The sequence below is a fragment of the Scyliorhinus torazame genome, chromosome 5 (genome assembly GCF_047496885.1).
Source record: "Scyliorhinus torazame isolate Kashiwa2021f chromosome 5, sScyTor2.1, whole genome shotgun sequence".
Taxonomy (NCBI): Eukaryota; Metazoa; Chordata; class Chondrichthyes; order Carcharhiniformes; family Scyliorhinidae; genus Scyliorhinus; species Scyliorhinus torazame.
The window spans coordinates 204,101,861-204,122,938 of record NC_092711.1 but is presented as its reverse complement, the minus strand read 5'-3'; the positions used below and the strand labels follow the sequence as shown (position 1 = coordinate 204,122,938).

Here is a 21,078-nt window from a genome sequence, read left to right as displayed (position 1 = left end):
GGGGTTATCATTGATCAGAAACTAGCCGTATTAATACTGTGACTGCCAAGACACGTCGAAAGCTAGGTATCCCACAGCGAGTAACAAGGCCTGTCCACCATCTACAAGGCACAATTCAGGAGTGTAAATCACTTGCCTGGATGAGTGCATTTCCAACGACACCCAAGAAGCTCAACACCATCCAGGACAAAGCAGCCCGTTTGATTACTCCCCCTTCCACAAACATTCAAACCCTCCACCACTAACGAACAGTGGTAGCTGTGTGTACCATCTACAAGATGCGCTGCAGTAACCAAGGTTCCTTCGACAGCACCTTCCAAAACCACGGCCGCTACCATCTAGAATGACAAGAGCAGCAGATACCTGGGAACCCCACCACCTGGAGGTTCTCTCCAAGTCACTCACCACCCTGACTTGGAAATATATCGCCCTTCCTTCACTGTCTTGGAACTCCCTTGCTAACAGCACCGTGGGTGTACCTACACCTCAGAGACTACAGTTCAAGAAGGCAACTCACCACCACCCTCTGAAGGGCAACTAGCGATGGACAATAAGTGCTGGCCTGATCAGCAAAGCCCACATCCAGTAAATTAATTAAAAAATATATTACAAATGGTTTCAGCGCTGATATGATGACCACCAGAATCATAGAACCCCTAAAGCGCAGTAGTAGGCCATTCGGGCCATTGAGTTTGCAGTGACCCTCCAAAAGAGCACTGTACTCAGGTCCACTCCCCCATCCACATCTCTCTATCCCCTTACCTGCAAATCTTTGGACACTAAGGGGCAATTTAACATGGCCAATCCAGCTAACCTGCATATCTTTGGACTGTGGGAGGAAACCCACAGAATAAGTGCGAACTCCACACAGACAGTCATCCAAGGCCAAAATTGTACCCGGATCCCTGACGCTGTGAGGCAGCAGTGCTAACCACTGTTCCGCTCACTCCTGCCTCAGCCCGATAACCTTTCATCCCTTTATTAATCAAGGATCTATCTAGCTCTGCCTTAAAAACACTCAAAGGCTTCCACTGCCTTTTGAGGGAGTGACGGAGTTCCAGGGACTCACAACCCTCAAGAGGAAAGCTTTCTCATCATCTGTGTCTTAAATGGGTGACGCCTTATTTTTAAATAATGACCCCCTAGTTCTATATTATCCCACAAGAAGAAATATCCTCTCCATATCCACCCTGTCAATACCCCTCAGGAACTTAAAAGTTTCAATCAAGGTGTCTCTTACTCTTCTAGACTCCACACTTAATCCCTCCAACCTTCCATCATAAGACAATCCGTCTGTTCCTGGTATTGGTTCCATAAATCCATGGGTTATTCTGGCCAATATTTCCCCACTTACTCCCAATAGTTAACTGCCCAGGAGGCAGGCACTGGCCATAAATACTGAACCCCTTGAACAAGGGGGCGCAGGTCAACCTCACTGCAGAACCTAAACTCAAGTAGGACTTGTCCTCTTTGAGATGACAGATAAAGCAACAGAGTTGGTGAGCAGGAAGAAACAGAACACCATTATGCTGCAGAGTAGCATACCAGCTGAAAAAGCGCTATGTTCACCTTACCCTTCTGATTACAGCTACTTACTTCATTCTTGCCCTGACCAGCATATCTAGCAGCACTGCAGTCTGATCATAACTGAACTGCCCCATGATACAGATTCTACTCATGGTTAAGTGCCCAGCTCCTGCAGCAACAACCACATAAACTGACCAGAATGATTCACATACCCTGGACAGAAGCCATGCCAAACCCACATTATGTGACTTACTGAATGTCAAGTTATTTTAGACAGTATAAAAGTTATAATTCTACTATTTGGAGTACAAACACAGGTGTCTGAGAAGCTGTTTGATTTTAGTAACCTGCCAAGTCTCCAATCAGCGGTTTATGTAGTAACTGGTGTGAATCTCAGCGTTTTTTCTCATCGCCTCTGCGGTTCAAGAAATCGAGGCTCCTTAAATAGGCAAAGCCAAGTTTCAAGCGGCACAGAGAGAACTGCTCGACTTTGGAACTCTTTAACTTATACATGCAATTGAATTAGCAGCATTAGTAAATGCAGTATCAGTGTTCTCCAGGAACGGGAGAGTTTTGAGAAGGCCACTACTTTTCCTGGTAGCCAACCTAAGTATGACCTTGGCTGATTTCAGCATAATCTTGTACAATCATTCCTTCTTTCACTTGGCGCAGTGCCTCACAGCACTAGCTATAAGACTGTCAACAAAATTCACCTCTAAGTTCAAGGAAGAAGACCGAGTGGGAAAATGAACACACTATGGAGATGCACTTGGACCTATATTAAAGCCGAACATGGTCCCAGGCTTTTAGAGCAGGAATGAAATACTGGAATGCTGCTATCAGGTGATAAAAGTCATCAAGGACTTTGGGTCTTTCACTGGACTAGAAAAGATTGAATACACCCAATCGCGCCAGTTCAGTTGGCAACTCTAAAGCCTTTCAATCCCACTGTCTGTGAGACTGAATCATGTTTGATGTATGCAAACAGCAAGGCCTCCCAAGTTAGTGAGCAGTTGATCTGTACTTAGCAGTATCTGTTGAGGGGTAAACATTAAGCAGGAACATTCTTTAGTTCATCACCTAATGTCTTTTACACAGACAGTGTGCAACCTTTATAACTCAGATGTAAGACGGTGGCACAGTGGTTAGCACTGCTGCCTCACAACTCCCGAGACCTGGGTTCAATTTCGGCCTCGGGTGACTGTCTGTGTGGAGTTTGCACTTTCTCCCCCCTGTGTGTGCGTGGGTTTCCTCCGGGTGCTCCGATTTCCTCCCACAGTCCAAAAATGTGCAGGTTAGGTGCATTGGCCATTATAAATTGAACATTAGTGTCCAAAAGGTTCGGTGCAGTTGCTGGGTTACGGGGATGGGGTGGAGGCTTGGGCTTGGGTGAGGTGCTCTTTCCAAGGGCCAGTGCAGACTCGATGGGCTGAATGGCCTCCTTCTGCACTGTAAATTCTATGATTCTATGAACTCACACAAACAGAACATCTCGACAGTGTAGGCTTCCTTAGGTGCTTTACTGAACAAAGAACAAAGAAAAATTACAGCACAGGAACAGGCCCTTCGGCCCTCCAAGCCTGTGCCGATCTAGATCCTCTATCTAAAACTGTTGCTTATTTTCTAAGGATCTGTATCCCTCTGCTCCCTGCCCATTCATGTATCTGTCTAGATACATCTTAAATGACGCTATTGTGCCCGCTTCTACCACCTCTGCCGGCAATGCGTTCCAGGCACCCATTACCCTCTGCGTAAAGAACTTTCCACGCATATCTTCCTTAAACTTTTCCCCTCTCACCTTGAACTCGAGACCCCTCGTAATTGAGTCCCCCACTCTGGGAAAAAGCTTCTTGCTATCCACCCTGTCTATACCTGTCATGATTTTGTAGACCTCAATGAGGTCCCCCCTCAACCTCCGTCAGCTTTGATTTAGATGCCTCATATAGGTAGCATTCAGTGAGGGCACTGATGTCCATGACAAGTGTATCTTTTGTAATTTAAAAATACACATGTACAAATATAGTACCACACTGTACACCGAGACAGGGAGATGGGCGTTGAAGAATGTCAATGTGCACATGTGAACTTGTTCGCCGGTGTCGCGTCAGAGCGAACATCTGGAAGTCAAAACCGCCATCGGAAAGTGAAAGCAGGGTGTCAATTTATAAATGTGGTCACTCGAACACTGTAAAGTCGAGACTGCCTGTATATCACTGCCCATCTCACCTTCTTGCTGTCTGAATCATGGTGGCCCAGATATCCAGGAGGAAGGTTAGACGATACGGCCAACTGCTGCTCAGATGTAACCACTCGGCTATCTTTCATCAATGGCTGCCAAGCATAACCGACTGAACAAGATACAAAAGAATTTGGTCACAAGGAACATGGCATTCAGACACTGGATTCCATGTCATAACATGTAATAAAATCAATAAACTACAAAATCCAAGTCACCTTCTTACACCCGGGCTCTGACTGAAAAAGTGTCAAAAGTCACTCTATAAATGCCCACGTGACAAAGCAAAAATACAAATATGTGACTTTACCCTCATTTTCAGATACTGAGAAGTGTAAACATTAGAGAGCAGTTTAGTAGAACTGAGCCAATCTGATTAACCTTTAATAAAGATGATGCAAGTCTTTAGCTATGCTACAGCCTTGAAAGTTAGATTTGAAACTGTAAATGGTGGTGAACTTGCAAAGAAAAAAATGCAAACTTGCATCCCTCTTTAGCAATCCGTACTTGCATTGTAGGTTAATATTTACAGAACAAATCTAACCTTGGGCGGGATTCTCCGACCCCCCGCCGGGTCGAAGAGTCGCTGGGGGGCGGCGTAAATCCCGCCCCCGCCGCCCGCCGAATTTTCCGAAGGGTGAAAAGTCGGCTGGGCGTCAATCGCACTGCCCGCCTCGGAGAATAGGAGGGAATGGCGCGAGTCAATGGACTCCGGGGCTGCCCATATTCTCCCGGCCGGATGGGCCGAAGTCCCATGGGTCACGTCGGCGTAAATCAAAACACCTTTTTAACGGCGTCAACCAGTGCTGATGGTTGATGCCGTCCAGCGTGGAGGTAGGTCACGGCATTGGGGGTGGCCGCAGGAGAGGTGATGGCGTGGCCGCAGTCTGTGTGTGGGGGAGAGGTGTTTGTGGGTGTGTGTGTGGCGGGGGGGGGCGTGCCGGGTACGGGACTATGAGTGCCGGGTACGGGGGGGTGAGTGCCGGGGAGGGGGGGATGAGTGCAGAGCTGAAAATGAAAATCGCTTATTGTCACAAGTAGGCTTCAAATTAAGTTATTGTGAAAAGCCCCTAGTCGCCACATTCCGGCGCCTGTTCGGGGAGGCTGGTACGGGAATTTAACCGTGCTGCTGGCCTGCCTTGGTCTGCTTTCAAAGCCAGTGATTTAGCCCTGTGCTAAACAGCCCCTTGCACACCACCCCTCCATTGCAGATCCACCTGCGGCACGACGGCCAGACTCTCATGGGCGCCGGTGGAAGCGTGTCTATTGCAGGCCATGGAGGATGATGACAACCCGCCCTGCGATGAGCTCCTGGCTCCACATCGTTGGACTATGTCTGACCCATGGCCACAGTACCACCATCCACCCGGACCATTCTTGCATGCGGCTGTGACACTGCAGCGCACGGCCCCGTCCTCTGCCCGGGGGGATGGTGAGGGCAGCCCAGGGGGAAGGGGGCAGACTCACCGGAGGCCGACGTAAGACCACCCCTCACACACACACTGGCGCTCAACGTCCATGACGTCCCCGCACGCTTCGGACAGAGCACAAAGGCAGCTTCTGTAGATGTTAAAGTGATTTTAATAACAAACAGTGCATACACGTGCCCTAGTCCCTAAAACTCGTCTGTGCCCTGCACCCGTGTCAACTTACTCAGTGTCTAATTGTTTGGTCTTACGGGCCCTTTGACTACGCCTAGGTGGTTCCCCAGACGGTACAGCAGAACTGGAGGTGGACTCCTGCGATTCCTGCCCTCTGACTCAGGATCCATTTGGCGGCCGTTTCCTGGGGCGTCCTGGCCTAGATGGGCCAGGCTGCGGCCCGGGCGACTGGGATGGCGAGCTGCCAGCCTGTCCTGCCCGTTGCCCACCCGATGCACCTGGGACTGAAGGGGCGAGATGCTGCAGTGTTCCTGGACCTCCCCTACAGGGGGACCAGGGACGGGCGCCAGCAACTCCTCTTCCCTCGGGGTTCCCAATGGCCCCCAAGGCCTCTACATGGGTCGGGGGTGAGAACGGACTGGCCATTCGACGCCCCTCCGACACCTGGCGCTGCCAGACCTGGAGGCCCACAAGGGTCTGCAGGTTTGCAGCCATGGAGCTCAGGGAGTTGCCCATCCCTGTCTGTGACTGTGCGACGCCGGCTAGCACATGGGTAATGGCGCCGATGCCCTTAGCGATGGCCTGCTGAGACAGGGCCATGGCATTGAGCGCCTCTGCCATCTGCCGCTGGCGCTGGCTTATGGCCTCCTGTGAGAGGGCAGCCATGTCCTGGGCCACAGACGCCACCTGCACGGAAAGCCCCAGGCCTCGCATACTGCTCCCCATGTCTGACACCGTCGCACCCATTGCCTCCACCTGGGTGGCACGCATGACTGGCACCACTCCAAGCTCCTGGACGCGGGTGCACTCCTCCACCTGCAACTGCAGCCGCTGCAAGCCGGCCGTCACCCTCTTCGCTCGTCTCAGGTTCGGTGATTGCATCGGGGCTATGGGTGGGTGTGGTAACTCCAGGAACCCAGGATCCATCTGGGCGGCAGATGCTCGCTTGCGCCAGGATGGCCTCCGACCTCCCGGGGTGTCCTGGGTAGTGGTCTCGCGGGTAGGGCTGTCCTGGGTCGGGGTGTCCTGGGTAGTGGTTTCGTGGCTCGGCTGCGACGGGGGCCTGTGGCTGCCCCCCTCGTCGCTGGATGGCACACGCCTGCGTCGCCGCACCCGCACGAGACGGGGGCGTCGTCTCCCTACTACTCCAGGTCTCTCCGTCTCCCGTGGTCGCCCTGGGGCATCCTGCGGGTGGTCGGCATCTGCGCGGATGGATGCCTCGACGTTTGCTCCTGCGATACACAATGAAGCATGCATGGTTAGACACGCAGGCGGTGATCAGGTGATATGGGGAGGAGGGATATGGGGGAGGGGGGATATGGGATAGGGGGGGTATGGGGGATACGGGTGAGGGGGGATATGGGGGAGGGGGGATATGGGGAAAGAGGGGATATAGGGGAGATGGGGTAGGGGGGAAATGGGGGATACGGGGGAGGGGGGATATGGGGGATACGGGGGAGGGGGGATACGGGGAGGAGGGATACGGGGAGGGGGGATATAGGGGAGGGGGGATATGGAGGATACGGAGGAGGGGGGATATGAGGGAGAGGAGATATGGGGACGGGCTGTTGGTGGCTCACTTGCTGGTGGGCCCCCGACCTCTGCATCGGCAACCTCCCGGTCCTCAGGTCCGCCAGCCAGTTCCAGGGCCCTTTCCTCATGTACGGTGAGTGGCCTCTCATCAGCTGGGCCCCTTCCAGTCCTCTCATGCTCCCTATTGTTGTGTGCGCGCTTCTCCTGTGGGGGGGCGGGTGGGTGGCAGGGGTAAAAGGCAACAGTGTTAGACAGGTATATGAATGCACGCCATCGCTTGCGCGTATAGTGCAGAGATTAGGGTTAGGGTTGGTTTCACCTGGGGGTGTGCCGCACATCGGGCAGGGAGTTGGGGGGGGGGGGGGGAGACTCACCCTGGCTGCCCTGACAAGGTCGTTCACCTTCTTGTGGCACTGGGTGCCTGACGGTGGTGTCAGAGCCACAGCGCTGACGACCTCTGCCACCTCCCTCCACAGACGCCGTCTGAGGCGTGGGGCGACCCTGCGGCCGTGTCCGGGGTACAGGGACTCCCTCTTCTCCTCCACTGCATCCAGGAGCGCCTCGATGTTGCCATGCTTCCTCAGAACCCCGCCAGACAATCCGCTTAAGTGTTCAAGGCCGGAATTCTCCAGCCATTGGGACTCTCTGTTCCCGCCGGCAGCACACCTCCGCCCGCGGGTTTACCGACAGTGTGGGGTGGCTTTAAGGGGAACTACCATTTACAGCGGCAGGAGCAGAGAATCCCGTCCCCAGCGAATGGCGTGTCACCCCCGAGAAACACTCGGCTGGGGTGGGGGTGGCGGGGTGGGGGGGGGGGGGGTGGAGAATCTAGCCCGAGCGTCTCTGGTTGTGGGGCTTGAGCCAATTGCTGTGTGGTATTGGATACCATTAATGAAATCCTCACAGTCTGAAGTATGCATATATTGACTACAAGATCTATGTACATATATATATAGTAAACGCTTTAAGCTAGTAGCACTTTGCATATTTTCTGGTGCATATGGCTCTGCCCAATACTAGACTGATGTTGGGCGTGGATCATGTGGTCTCAGATGGGCAGCACTATACGCAGTCCCATATTAACCATGTTTGAGTCAGATCCTGATTCAGAGGACCGTTACTATTGACCTATGGATACTGTATGACTTCTGGTGGCGACATGTCGGAGGAGTTTGTGCATTAGGTAGCTCCCACCAGGATATTTGTTTCTTGGTCCTCTTTGCCGGGTTCCTGGGGCTTTTTGATGGACAATGTCTTCCTATGAGGAAGTAGAAGGGTCCTAGTGTGGAAGGTGTCAAAAAAATGACCACAACCAACAAGTCTGCAGGTGGAAATTCTTCAACTGGCTCGGAGGCTTTGTGTTGTGCCTCAGCAGGGAAAATGGCGGCGGCGGGTCTGGCAGTTGGAGCCTCCCTGATCATGGCAGATATGCTAACTGGGGTACTGGCCATTGAGTTTGAAAAGCAGTTGGAGATACATTTAAGAGACAATGCAGAGCGATGTTCGGCACTCTTGTAACGTCGATTGAGGCGGTTATGGGTCCTATCCGTGAGGAGTTGGAGAGCACTTCGGAAGCTGTAAAGAAGAATGGCGAGGTGTTCAAAGGCTTTGTCAGGACACAGCAACCAAATCGCCTCATTGGAGGCTGAGATGTTGGTGATGGCAGAGAAGAATAAGAATCTGAAGGCCAAGGTGGATGACCTGGAGAATCGGTCAAGGAGTCAATACCTCAGGGTTGCCGAAGGGTGTAGAGGGCCTGAAATCAACTGCGTACTTTTTGCAGATATTCAGGGTGAGGCTGGGGGATACAGACATCCCCTCCAGAATTGGGCTGTGCTCATCCAACATTCCTCGGGCGAATGAACCACCATGAGCAGTGAAAGCCGGATTCCACAGCTTCCAGGAGGAGAGGGTCCTAAAGTGGGCCAAGGAGAATCGCGACCAGAGATGGGAAAGAACCCATGATACAATATAACAGGATCTTGGTACAGAGCTGACAAAGAAGCGAGTAGCCTTTAATAAGGCCAAAGCGGCTTTATACAAGAGTGGAGTGAGGTTTGGAGTGGAGTACCCTGTGAGGCTGCATGTTACCTTCGGGTAAAAGGACCATTACTTTGATACTTCAGAGGAGGCAGAGCTGTTGTTACAGAGCAGGGACTGGGGTCGAGTTAAATGGGCTCTGTGTTATGATTGTTTATGGGAAGGGGTTTTGGGGGGTTTTGTATTCTGTATTTTGCATATATTTGTTATTTCTTTGTTTTTGGGTTGGGATACACAGAATGATCAGACACAGGAAAGAAAGTCCTATTGCCATTGTCACTGGACAATGGCCTCCATCACATCCAAGCCTTTTCACAACTCGGGCGGGATTCTCCCCTACCCGGTGGGGCGGGCGGTCCCGGCGCTGAGGAGTGGCATGAACCAGTCTGGCGTAGGGCCACCCGGAAGGTGAGGAATCCTCCGCACCTTCAGGGGCTAGGCCGGCACCGGCAGGGTTGGCGCCGCGCCAACCGGCGCGGAAGGGGCTTGGCACCGCGCCAACTGACTCTGAAGGGCCTTGACCGGCCGGCGCGAGTTCGTGCATGCGCGGGAGCGCCAGCATGTGCTGGCGCCATCCCAACGCATGCGCAGAGGGGTTCGTCTCCGCACCGGCCATGGCGGAGGTCCACAGCAGCCGGTGCGGAGGGAAAGAGTGCCCCACAGCACAGGCCCGCCCGCTAATCGGTGGGCCCCGATCACGGGCCAGGCCACCGTGGGGGCACCCCCGGGGCCAGATCACCCCCGAGAACCTCGGAGGCTTCCCGCAAAGCCAGGTCCCGCCGGTAAGTACCAGGTCTAATTTACGCCGGCGGGACCGGCCTAAAGCAGCAGCCGCTCGGCCCATCACAGGCCGGAAAATTCTCGGGAGGGCGGGGGGAGCTGCTGCCAGCGGCCACCGACCAGCGTGGCACGATTCCTGCCCCGCCAAAACCCTGGCGCAGGAGAATTCGGCAGCCGGCGGGGGCGGGATTCACGCCGTCCCCCCGCGATTCTCCGGCTCATGACCAAATCTACAAAATAAATGTTGGGAGGGTGCTCTTTAACCATGGGTGTATCACAGAGCAACCTATACTGGCCCCACAATGGGTTCTGCTGAAATAAGCTAGCTTACTGCTCTAGTCAGGCTCAGTACACTTCTTCAACAATCACTGCTTTTGCTGTCATTAAATGTAATATACCCTGTTTGGCACCTTGTTCTATTTGTTCTTGGAAAGGGAGCATTATTGCCTTCTTACCCATCAAGAGTGAACTGCATAGTACATGAGACTGGAGTCACTTGCAGCTTCAGGCCAAGTAAGGACCTCAGATTCACTTCACGAAAGGACGGTTAGCAAACTGATTGGGTTTTTCCACTACAAACTGACACCTTCGTGGTCACTTTTAGTGGTCTTAGCCCGCAAACCATGGAATGATTACATCACAGGAGGAGGCCATTTGCTCCGTCATTTCATGCCAGCTGCCTACAAAGCAAATTACCTAGTCTCACCTCCTGCTTTTTCCCTGTAGCCTTGCAAATGTTTTTACCAATTACCAGATTATTCAGTGAAGGGTAACAAATTCCCTTTCCTGAAGGTCAATAGTGACCAAGTTGGGTTTTTAACAACACACCAGTAGTTTTGTGATTCACCAGATTCACCGGACCATATATTACCTGGTTTCCTCAATTACAATTTCACAACTAGAGTGCAAATCCTGGCCAACTAAACTACCAAGTCTGCAGTATTTAAAACAAAGTTAGCAATGTAACTATATTAAAGTTGTTAACGAAGGAGAATGCAGCCACTATGTGTCAGTCACTATCTCTAATGACTGACTGCATACTTACCCTGTGACTCAATACTCTCACGTTTCTTGGTTGTGCCTTTGGTGTTTATGTCACAGCTGATGTGGTAAAATGTGAACAGGAGGTGATGCTTCTCATGGAGATGTACAGGCAGCTCAATTTTAATCTATAAAGATATCGAAACACCAAACAATAGGACACGTAACGTTAGAAGTTATAGAGAAGCTACTAACTTACTAAACGGAAAATAAAACCGGAGTCAATTTACCTCATTGTAGAATTCTGGACACTGTTGATGATGCCAAACTGTCGCACAGGCTTTGGTCGTGAACGCGTGCTCTCCTGGCTTTCCATAGATACACTGAGAGAAATTGTTAAACGTTTAGTGCTCCATTTTTCAGTTCGAGTCTCTTTGAGTTGAGACATACGACAACAACAAACAATCTAAACGACCCGTCTGGCACATTATTTGTTCAACACAATTCAAGCACGTTGCACACCAACACGATAATACATTCAAACAATAATTCAACTTGAAATGTTGTCCATGTGAGATACAAAACTGAAATCATAAACCTTGTTCTGTCCCACTTAGCCAGCTCAGGGGGCTAGTATAAACCTGGCCAAAATACTAGGGACAGGAAATTCCATCCCTGGAGCCTGTCCCATCACTTAATTAGATCATCGCTGTTCTGTACCCTCAATTTTATTTACCCATGTTAGCTTTATAGTAATTGAAATAAGAATCTAATTGTCCCCCAGAAACTAAAGCCAAAAGGAAGGCCATTCAAGGGGCAGGATTCTCCGACCCCCCCCACCAGGTCGGAGAATTGCCGGGGGGCGGCGTGAATCCCGCCCCCGCTGGCTGCCAAATTCTCCGGCACCGGAGATTCATCGGGGGCGGGAATCGTGCTGCGCCGGTCGACGGGCCACCCCCAGCGATTCTCCGGCCCGCGATGGGCCGAAATCCCGCTGGTTCTATGTCAGTCCCGCCGGCGTAAATTGGACTAGGTCCCTTACTGGCGGGACCTGGCGGCGCGGGCGGGCTCCGGGGTCCTGGGGGGTGGGGGGGGGGGGGGGGCGTTCTGGCCCCGGGGGCTGCCCTCACAGTGGCCTGGAGCAGCCTGACGCCGGAGTGGTTCACGCCACTCCGTCCCGCCGGGACCCCCGCCCCGCCGATTACAGGAAAATCCCGCCCTATATTTCTACGCCTGCTTGTGAGAGAAAATGCTTCCCAATTTCATGCCTACATGAATTTGTTTAAATTTCAGGGTTAGGCCCCCTTACTCCAGATTTGCTCGTCAACTGAAATTGGCTCATTATTTCTGTCTTTTGCAATCCAGGATTTTGCACCAGTTTGCCACATGGGCTGGTATTTAATAAAGCTGTCAGCTGGAGAACTGTTTTTTCGATCTGTCGCATTAAATGCCATTCTGGCATCTGACTGGACAACAGCATGTGGGCAAACATGGTGCAAAAGCCATGAAAAATCATTAATGTGTTTTAGCTATGTTTGCTGCAAACATAGGATGTTAAAGAAACCAGAGATTTCCTGGTCACATTCCACAGTTTTATCCATTTATAGTCAGAGAATTATCATAAGTGAATGGGCTCCAATAAAGCAAACTCCACCATTATTGCCTGGTGCTGAGGCAATGGTGTTTTAGGGATCATAGTCCTTAATTCAATGTGCTTCCATCAGTCTCCTGCAAACAGGAGGTTCAGAAGAATGAGTCCTGGAATGAAGAACTTGTCGTATGAGGAATGGCTGAAGACTCTGGGTCTATATTCGTTGTAGTTTAGAGGGATGAGGGGAGATCTTATTGGAACTTACAGGATAGTGCGAGGCCTGGATAGAGTGGACATGGAGAGGATGTTTCCACTTGGAGGAAAAACTAGAACCAGAGGACACCATCTCAGACTAAAAGGACGATCCTTTAAAACTGATATGAGGAGGAATTTCTTCAGCCAGAGGATGGTGAATCTGTGGAACTGTTTGCCGCAGAAGGCTTTGGAGGCCAAATCACTTTAAGGCAGTGATAGATAGGTTCTTGGTGAATAAGGGGATTAGGGGTTATGGGGAGAAGGCAGGAGAATGGGGATGATAAAATATCAGCCATGATTGAATGGCGGAGCAGACTCGATGGGCCGAGTGGCCTAATTCTGCTCCTATGTCATATGGTCTTATCTGTCCCACTCACTCCATCCACAGACATTGCAACAGAGGCTTTGAATGTGATCACCGGCCATAGACTCACTCACCTTCAATGGATGTGATTTTTCTCCATCAGAATCCCTGACCTCCACAGAGACTGCAATGTTCCTTGCCTGGACAGAGAGAGAGAGAGAGGAACATCAGCAGTCAGCTAAGTACACTGGTATTTCCCTACCCGAAAATGTTGACATCATTTGCCTTCAACGGTGTTCGTTTGCACTCACTTGGCCCCTATTGCGCTCAAAAAGCGATCATTCAGCTATTATTTGACATCAATTGCACTCAAAAGCAATTATTTGAACATCATCAGCGAGAAGACTTTGGTCTTTAAAAAAAATCAGCTAAGAATTATTTGCTCCACAATACCTTAGCAAAAGTCTTCTGGTTGTCATATTTCAGCTGGAGAGGGTAAACATACATGTAGTTCTTGAAGCTTGTGAAGGGGTACATGTATTTTGCGATATTTGGAACAAATTCTTCAACTTCAAATGATACACAGCTGCTCTCGTCAAATGGCTTTACCGGGACGTAGGACGATGTTACACAATCTAAACAAGCCAAGAGAGTTAGTCTTTATAGCCATATGGGTTTCAAAAGTTGTCATTCCACGGTTTAAAATGGAATTCACTGTACTCACTGGAAATGTCCGGAGGAACACATTCAATAGTAACGTCAAAATTTCCTGGAATAACCTGAAGTTTGGACATCTTCTCTGCTCTAAAGAGAAAAATATAACTGTATTTAACTATAACTACACATTATCCATAAATGGTCCAAACTGACAGCAACTGATCACAACTGAGTGGCTTGCAAGACCGTTTCTGAGGGCAATGACAGTGTGGGGTATATAGGTCCGGCAGGTTTGGGTGGAAGCTTCTCTTCCATGTGGGTAGCACGGTAGCACAGTGGTTAGCACTGTGACTTCACAGCACCAGGGTTCCAGGTTCGATTCCCCACTGGGTCACTGTCTGTGCGGAGTCTGCACGTTCTCCCCGTGTCTGCATGGGTTTCCTCCGGGTGCTCCGGTTTCCTCCCACAGTCCAAAGACGTGCAGGTTATGTGGTCTGGCGATACTAAATTGCCCTTAGTGTCCAAAAAGGTTAGGGGGGGTTATTGGGTTATGGGGATAAGGTGGAAATGAGGGCTTAAGTGGGTCGGTGCAGACCCGATGGGCCGAATGGCCTCCTTCTGCACTGTATGTTCCATGTTCTATGAACGATATTAATGAACCCAATACATTTTCTTTATTTATTTTAAACCCTTACTGTACCAAATACTTTTAATTTTAAATAAAATATAATTAAAAAAGAATTCTAAATAAGAGGCGAGCTTGCGTCAATCCACCTGCCCTACACATCTTTTGGTTGTTGGTTGTGGGGATGAGACCCACGCAGGCACGAGGAGAATAAATGTGCAAATTCCACACAGACAGTGACTCAGGGCCGGGATCGAACCCGGGTCCTTGCAGCGTGAGGCAGCAGTGCTAACCACTGCACCATCGTGCTGCAGTTCCCAATACATTTTAAACACTGAAACAATTATTTGCAGTCATTGACAGGTTCCTCAGGGCAGAATCCTGGGTTCAACCATCTTTAGCTGCTTTATCAAGACCTTCCTTTCACCTTCAGGTCGGACGTGGAGAGGTTGGCTGATGTTTGCGCAATGTGCAGCATCATTCATGACTCCTCAGATACTGAAGCAAACCACGTCCAAATGCAGCAAGACCTGGACAAACCAGGCTGGGGTTGAGAAGTGGCAAATAACATTTGCGCCACGCAAGTGCCAGGCAATGACCATCTCCAACAAGAGTGGATCTAACCATTGTTGAATCTCCCACTATCAACATCCTGGATGTTATAATTGATCAGAAGCTGAATTGCACTAGCCATATAAATACTGTGGCTACTAGAGCAAGTTAAAGGCGAGGAATCCTGTGATGAGTAACTCACCTCCTGACTCCCAAAGTCGGTCCATTATCTACAAGCCATATGTCAGGAGTGTGTTGGAACACTTTCAACTTGCCTCACTGAGTACAGCTCCAACAACACACTAGAAGCTCAACATCCAGGAGAATGCAGCACGCTCGATTGGCACCTCATTTTCTTCTTTTAAACATTTTTTAAAATTCTCCTTTTTCACATTTTCTCCCACATTTACATCCATCAACAATAAACAAGATATGTCAGTCCCCATAATAACAACGATCCCATCTACCCACCAACCCCCACACCTCAACCCACATGTTTACATAAACAAATGACAAAAAGGAATCAGGGATTACCCGTAGTCACCCTTAATCTTACACAGCTCCCCCACCCCCCCCACCCCACCCCTCCAACCCCGGTCTCCAGCTCCTCCCGTCCACTGCCTCTTGTAAAACTCCTCCTCCCAACCTCGGTTCCTTCCCCCCAGCTTTCCACCCCGGCTAGACCAATCGGACCCTGTTCTGCCAGGCTCCGATGGCCGCAGTCCCTCCCCCCACCTCACTCCCGTTCACTGGCCGGTTAGGCCCCCGCCCGGGTCCCTTTCCCACTTGCCCGGCCCTAGGAAAGCCCAAAGATCCCCTTTCAACACACAAACCCCGCATATCCACCTACACCCCAAAGAACCCTCATTTCAAGTGAAAGTCCCGTCCCTTCCTATGTCCAAATATATACCACATTGGCTCCTTTAGTCTCTACACCCGTGCGCAGTGATACAAAAAAGAAGAAAATACAGTCATGAGGTTACATCGGCACATGGCCATTCTTCAATTTGTCAGTTCTGCCACAGTTCTTCTGCTTTCGCAAACTCCTCCGCTGCTTCCGCCGTTCCAAAATAAAAGTCCCTGAGCTTGTCACCCTCAGGGACCCTCAGCTTCGCTGGATATACAATGCCGCACCGCACCTTGCTAATGTACAGTGCCCTCTTCACCCGGTTGAAGGCAGCCCGCCTCCTTGCCAGCTCCACCGTAAAGTCCTGGTATACATGTATACCAGCTCCAGCCCACTGCACCACCCGCTTCTGCTTGGCCCAGCTCAGGACCTTCTCCTTCACACTGTACAGAAGCACAGAGTCACTGCCTTTGGCGGCTCACTCGCCTTTGGTACAGGCCTCCACGACCGTTGAGCCCGATCCAGTTCATATCGGGAGGGATCCTCCCCCTCCCCCAATAGTTTTGCCAACATCGCGGCAAAATACTCAGTCGGCTTCGGTCCTTCAACTCCTTCGGGCAGCCCCACAATCCTCAAATTCTGTCGCCTGGATCTGTTTTCCAGGTCTTCCATTTTTCCTCGCAGATCCTTGTTAGTATCCATCACCTTCCGCATCTCTTTCCCCATCGAGGCAAGTTGATCACCGTGCTGCAATAACGTCTCCTCCACTTCCTTCAGTGCCTCCCCTTGCTCTCGGGCACCTCCGCCACTGCGCTCGCCACCTCCGTCCTCACCGGGGAAACCGCCTCCTCCACCAGCACACTCAAAACCTCCCTCATCTCCTTCCTCACCGTCTCCATGCATTTTGCAATCTGCGCCAATTGCTTTTCAAATTCCGCAGCCATCACCGTAGTTATTTCTTCAGCCGTAAGCAGTGCGGCCTTCCCTGGTGCTCCAGCCTCCATTTTCCTTGGTGATCCCGCGGTGACCTTTCCACTCCCCGACGGACCTTCAGCTGTTTTTTTTCCGGCCGTTTTCTTGCTCACCCTCGACATTTTTCTTCGGGTTTTTTTCCTCCTGTGTCTTCACTGTGCCTCCTCCGTGCCTTCTCCCTGCTTCTGCCGCCTCTGTGGACCCTGGGACAAGGCTTAAAGCCCCAAAAATGCCGTAGCCGAACGGGACCCCTCCATTGTGCGGCCGCCTCCCGCCCGCCGTCCCTCATTCACCATTTTCAACATGGATGCACAGTGGCAGTAGTGTGGACCATCTACTCGATGCACTGCAGGAACTCACCAGGGCTCCTGAGCAAGCACCTTCCAAACCCAAGACTGTTACCATCTAGAGGTACAAGGGCAGCAGATACCTCGGATCACCACCATCTGCATGTTCCTCTCCAAGTCACTCACCATCCTGACTTGGAAATACATAGAACATAGAGTGCAGAAGGAGGCCATTCGGCCCATTGAGTCTGCACCGACCCAATTAAGTCCTCACTTCCACACTATCCCCATAACCCATTAACCCCATCTAACCTTTTTGGTCGCAAAGGGCAATTTATGGCCAATCCACCTAACCTGCATGTCTTTGGAACCAGAGCACCTGGAGGAAACCCACACAGACACGGGGAGAATGTGCAGACTCCGCACAGTGACCCAGCGGCGAATCAAACCTGGGACCCTAGTGCTGTGAAGCCACAGTGCTATCCACTTGTGCTACTGTGCTGCCCAAAATACCCAAAGCGAGAATTATATCCCTAGACCAACGAGCCCCTTGAAAGTAAATACATCACTGCTCCTTCACTGTCGCTAGGTCAAAATCCTGGAACACCCTCCCGAAGGGCACTGTGGGTGTACCTACATCACATGGACTGCAGCGATTTAAGAAGATAAATCACCACCAACTTCTTGAGGGCAATTGGGGGTGGGAATTAAATGCTGGCCTAGCCAGCAATACCCACATCCCAAGAATGAATAATTTTTCAAAATGCCGTTTTTGGGAGCTTGTTGTGCATGAATTGGCAGCTATGAGTTTCCACATTACAATAGTGAATACATTTCAAAAGCATTTTATTGGTTGCAAAACACTGAGGTCATAAACAGTGCTGCAGAGATTCAATTTGATTCTTTTTTTAAAATCAAGCTTGATATCAGAGATGCCGTGAGATTTGAACTTTCAGCCTTTGGTTTGCAAGTCCAATTCCATCACCACAATTCTGTGTGTTTTGTCAAATAATACAAAATCTCGCTAAACAGCAGCATCTTCAATGAAAGCAAATGCTATAGGATATTAAAATCAATTTGGCTTTGCAGGTTTTAAACAGCTTGACTAGTTTGATTCCTGAAAACATCTCAGAGATTCCAGTCCGTTAAACACGTGTGCCTCGGGGGTCATGCGACTTGCTCAGTTGGAACTTGCCTCTCACTGTGCGTTTGATGTGAATTGTGAAGACAGTCACGCTCTTAAAGGAAGGCGGATGTGAGGCAGTGAGTTGTCAGGAAGATTACAGACGGGGGAATGAGCCTGTGCCAGACAGATGTTGCTGATATATGTAATATATTATGCAAGTGGGGTAGGGCCAATATTAGATAGAAATCTCTGAACTAAAGTCCGTCAAACAGGAAAGGGATCAAGAGGTGATTGTATGAATCGCTCAATGTTTATGATCAATGCCACAAAACGGTCATCGTAAAGGCAAATAGAGTATCGCTAGGTCATTCCAATATAAATGTATGTCCAGTTTTTGAGATAGAACCCAGTCTAGTTTTTGAGAACATGAGAACAGGTTCCAAAAGCTAAAAAGAATGACATCTTCCAGAAACACCCTTAGTTATTACAAAAGGCACAAAAAGCTGCCTTTTGCCTTTCATCTAGAAAAAGATAGAATGTAGGGCAAATGATCTAAACTTTGACAAAGTGTCATCCATATTCAGAATGTTAGCTCCCTTCTCTCTTCACAGATGCTATCAGACCTTCTGAGATTCTTCAGCATTTTCTGATTTTCTTTCAGATACCAGGATCCACAGTAACTTGCTTTTATCTTAGAATATGGGAGATTCGATTGAGAGAGTTAAAATAATGAAGGCTTTTAAAAAAATTTGTTCCTGGGATTTGTGTGTCACTGGCATGTTCCAGAAGTTATTGCCCATCCCTAACTGTCCTTCAAAAGGCGGAGGGTGAGCTATCTTCTTGAGCTACTGCACTCCATGTTGTGAGGGTCCACCTACAGTGCGGTTAGGGAGGGAGTTTCAAGATTTTGACTCAGTGACAGTGAAGGAACGGCAATATATTTCCAAGTCAGGATGGTGCGTGACGTGTATGGGAACTTGCAGGTGGTGCTGTTCCCATGCAACGGCTGCCCTTATCCTTCTCGATGGTAACGGTTATGGGTTTCGGAGGTGCTGTCGAAGGAGCCTTGTTGATTTGCACAGTGCAGCTTGTAGACAAGACTGTCCATTGAACGAGGAGGTTTAGGGTGAACCAAGAGCTTGGCATATAAGCCACGTAAGCATATGACTGTGTTAGATGCTGTGAGGTTCTTCATTTGCAGACGGTCATCGACCTTTGGAACAAGTTGCTGACTAGGGTAATGAGTGATTGCCACTATCAGATGGAAATTGAAGCGATTCATGTCTGAGGGCGAAATCAGCATGGAAAATCGTTTGGTTCATAAAGTAATGTGCCTCGCGGTAACTGAGGGTTGAGATCAGACAGGACCTACACAAATTCTTTGCTATTTATTTGCCTCTCTCTTTTTTGCTTCATTCAGTGTGGCTATTGGTGTGTTATCAGCAGATGGGCGGCACGGTAGCATGGTGGTTAGCACTGTTGCATCACAAAGGCAGGAACCCGGGTTCGATTCCCGGTTTGGGTCACTGTCTGTACGGAGTCTGCACGTTCTCCTTGTGACTGCATGGGTTCCCTCCTGGTGCTCTGGTTTCCTTCCACAAGTCCTGAAAGACGTGCTTGTTAGGTGAATTGTATATTGTTCTGTTATTTGAGTAACATAAGTCGCTACTAACCGTAGGCAATGTTGAAAGATACTCCAGTCCTCGAAGTAAGTTGAAAGTATTTATTTAGTAATGACAAAGCTATTAATTGAGTTCGACACCCTGCTGATCTACTCTAGTAACACAATAAACTTGACTAGCTGTCCAAACTGTATCTCAGCCACATGTGGTGGCGTGATTGAGATCTATGCTACACACCTGTTGTTACTCCAGTCTCTGCTGGGTGAGTGAGGCGGAGAGCCTTTGTGTGTTGTATTTTATAGTGGTAATGTAATGCCCTCTAGTGGTGATGCCACAGCTGGGTGTTCTGATTACCCATGGTTACATGTCTAGTTCTGATTACCCATTGGTTACATGTCTACATATCATTACAAATTGGACATTTTGAATTTTCCCTCAGTGTACCCAAACAGGCGCCGGACTGTGGCGAATAGGGGATTTTCACAGTAATTTCAATGCAGTGTTAATGTAAGCCTACTTGTGACACTAATAAAGACTATTATCTCCGAATCAGTGGGAGGGAAATGGTGGTGAGTCATGATGCTCCATTGTAAAATGATTATAGAACAAGCCTGGTGGACTAGCTGATCTTACCATCTTTGTCATACAAAACACACAAGGCATTAACACATTTCAGAGGTTTAATTCAGTGATCTGACATATATTGTTAAGTTTTGTGAAATTTATCTTAAGGCACTTATCTTTCTCCTCTTCAGCTTCACCCACAGCCACCATTTTACTCTTTCATACTGCAGGGTGGAGGAATTATGGGAAATTGCACACATCACCAACGATTCATATCCACAGTATCGCTGAAGCTAGTAATATAGAATCGCAACAAGGGACAAGTGACCTTGACTGACTGCCATCGTAGAGTCAAGGGTTAATGGTTTCCGTTAATGAGACAATGATATTTATGATGATTTAAGTATGACATCAAGAGTCAGATGACTAAAAGGCTCCAGGAGAGCCAGGCGCAGAACTATGTTCGGAGAGCCATGTACTTGCTGTAGCACGATCAATAACTCACAAGACGAGAAGAGATGGAGTCAATCGATGGCTTAATTACGCAGACTTGTTCCCCAGCAGCACAGTTACAGAATGCGGCTGCTGGGAGAACCCAGGTTCTTATACTCCGCCTTACTGGGTGGAGCCAGTAGGCCGCTGATCCAATCGGGACCCAGTGTCTATCCACCAATAGCCTCTCGGCATCACAGGGTACCGTAATACCCCTAATACATACCACCACACTTACCATGAGGTCTTTGTTGGTAGTTGGAAATAAACAACTTCAAGAAATCCGATATACTGACTGTTGCTCATAGAATAAGCAAAAACTCATCAACACAACTCAAAACACTTTTAAGTATAAAACAATGACCAGGGCTGATGCACACACCAACAGCAGTACTAATGTAATTTTCTGCAATATTTTAATATATCAGTATTCTTCATAGCCGACATTGTCATCATCATAACAATTGTCAACAGGTATTTCACAGG

The 21,078-nt window shown here is 49.5% G+C and overlaps 1 protein-coding gene across 3 annotated transcripts in view; it reads right to left on the bottom strand.

Moving 5' to 3' along the window:
- Nucleotides 1–21,078, bottom strand: part of dock11 (dedicator of cytokinesis 11) — a 386,085-nt gene that overhangs the window by 231,989 nt on the left and 133,018 nt on the right. For all 3 annotated transcript variants that reach the window (XM_072505033.1, XM_072505034.1, XM_072505035.1), the window contains exons 16-21: nucleotides 13,573–13,652; nucleotides 13,302–13,483; nucleotides 12,983–13,048; nucleotides 10,989–11,081; nucleotides 10,763–10,886; nucleotides 3,754–3,875 (exon numbers count right to left, since the gene is read on the bottom strand). In XM_072505033.1, coding sequence (XP_072361134.1) covers nucleotides 3,754–3,875; nucleotides 10,763–10,886; nucleotides 10,989–11,081; nucleotides 12,983–13,048; nucleotides 13,302–13,483; nucleotides 13,573–13,652 — 667 coding nt within the window. The remainder of the gene's footprint in view (nucleotides 1–3,753; nucleotides 3,876–10,762; nucleotides 10,887–10,988; nucleotides 11,082–12,982; nucleotides 13,049–13,301; nucleotides 13,484–13,572; nucleotides 13,653–21,078) is intronic.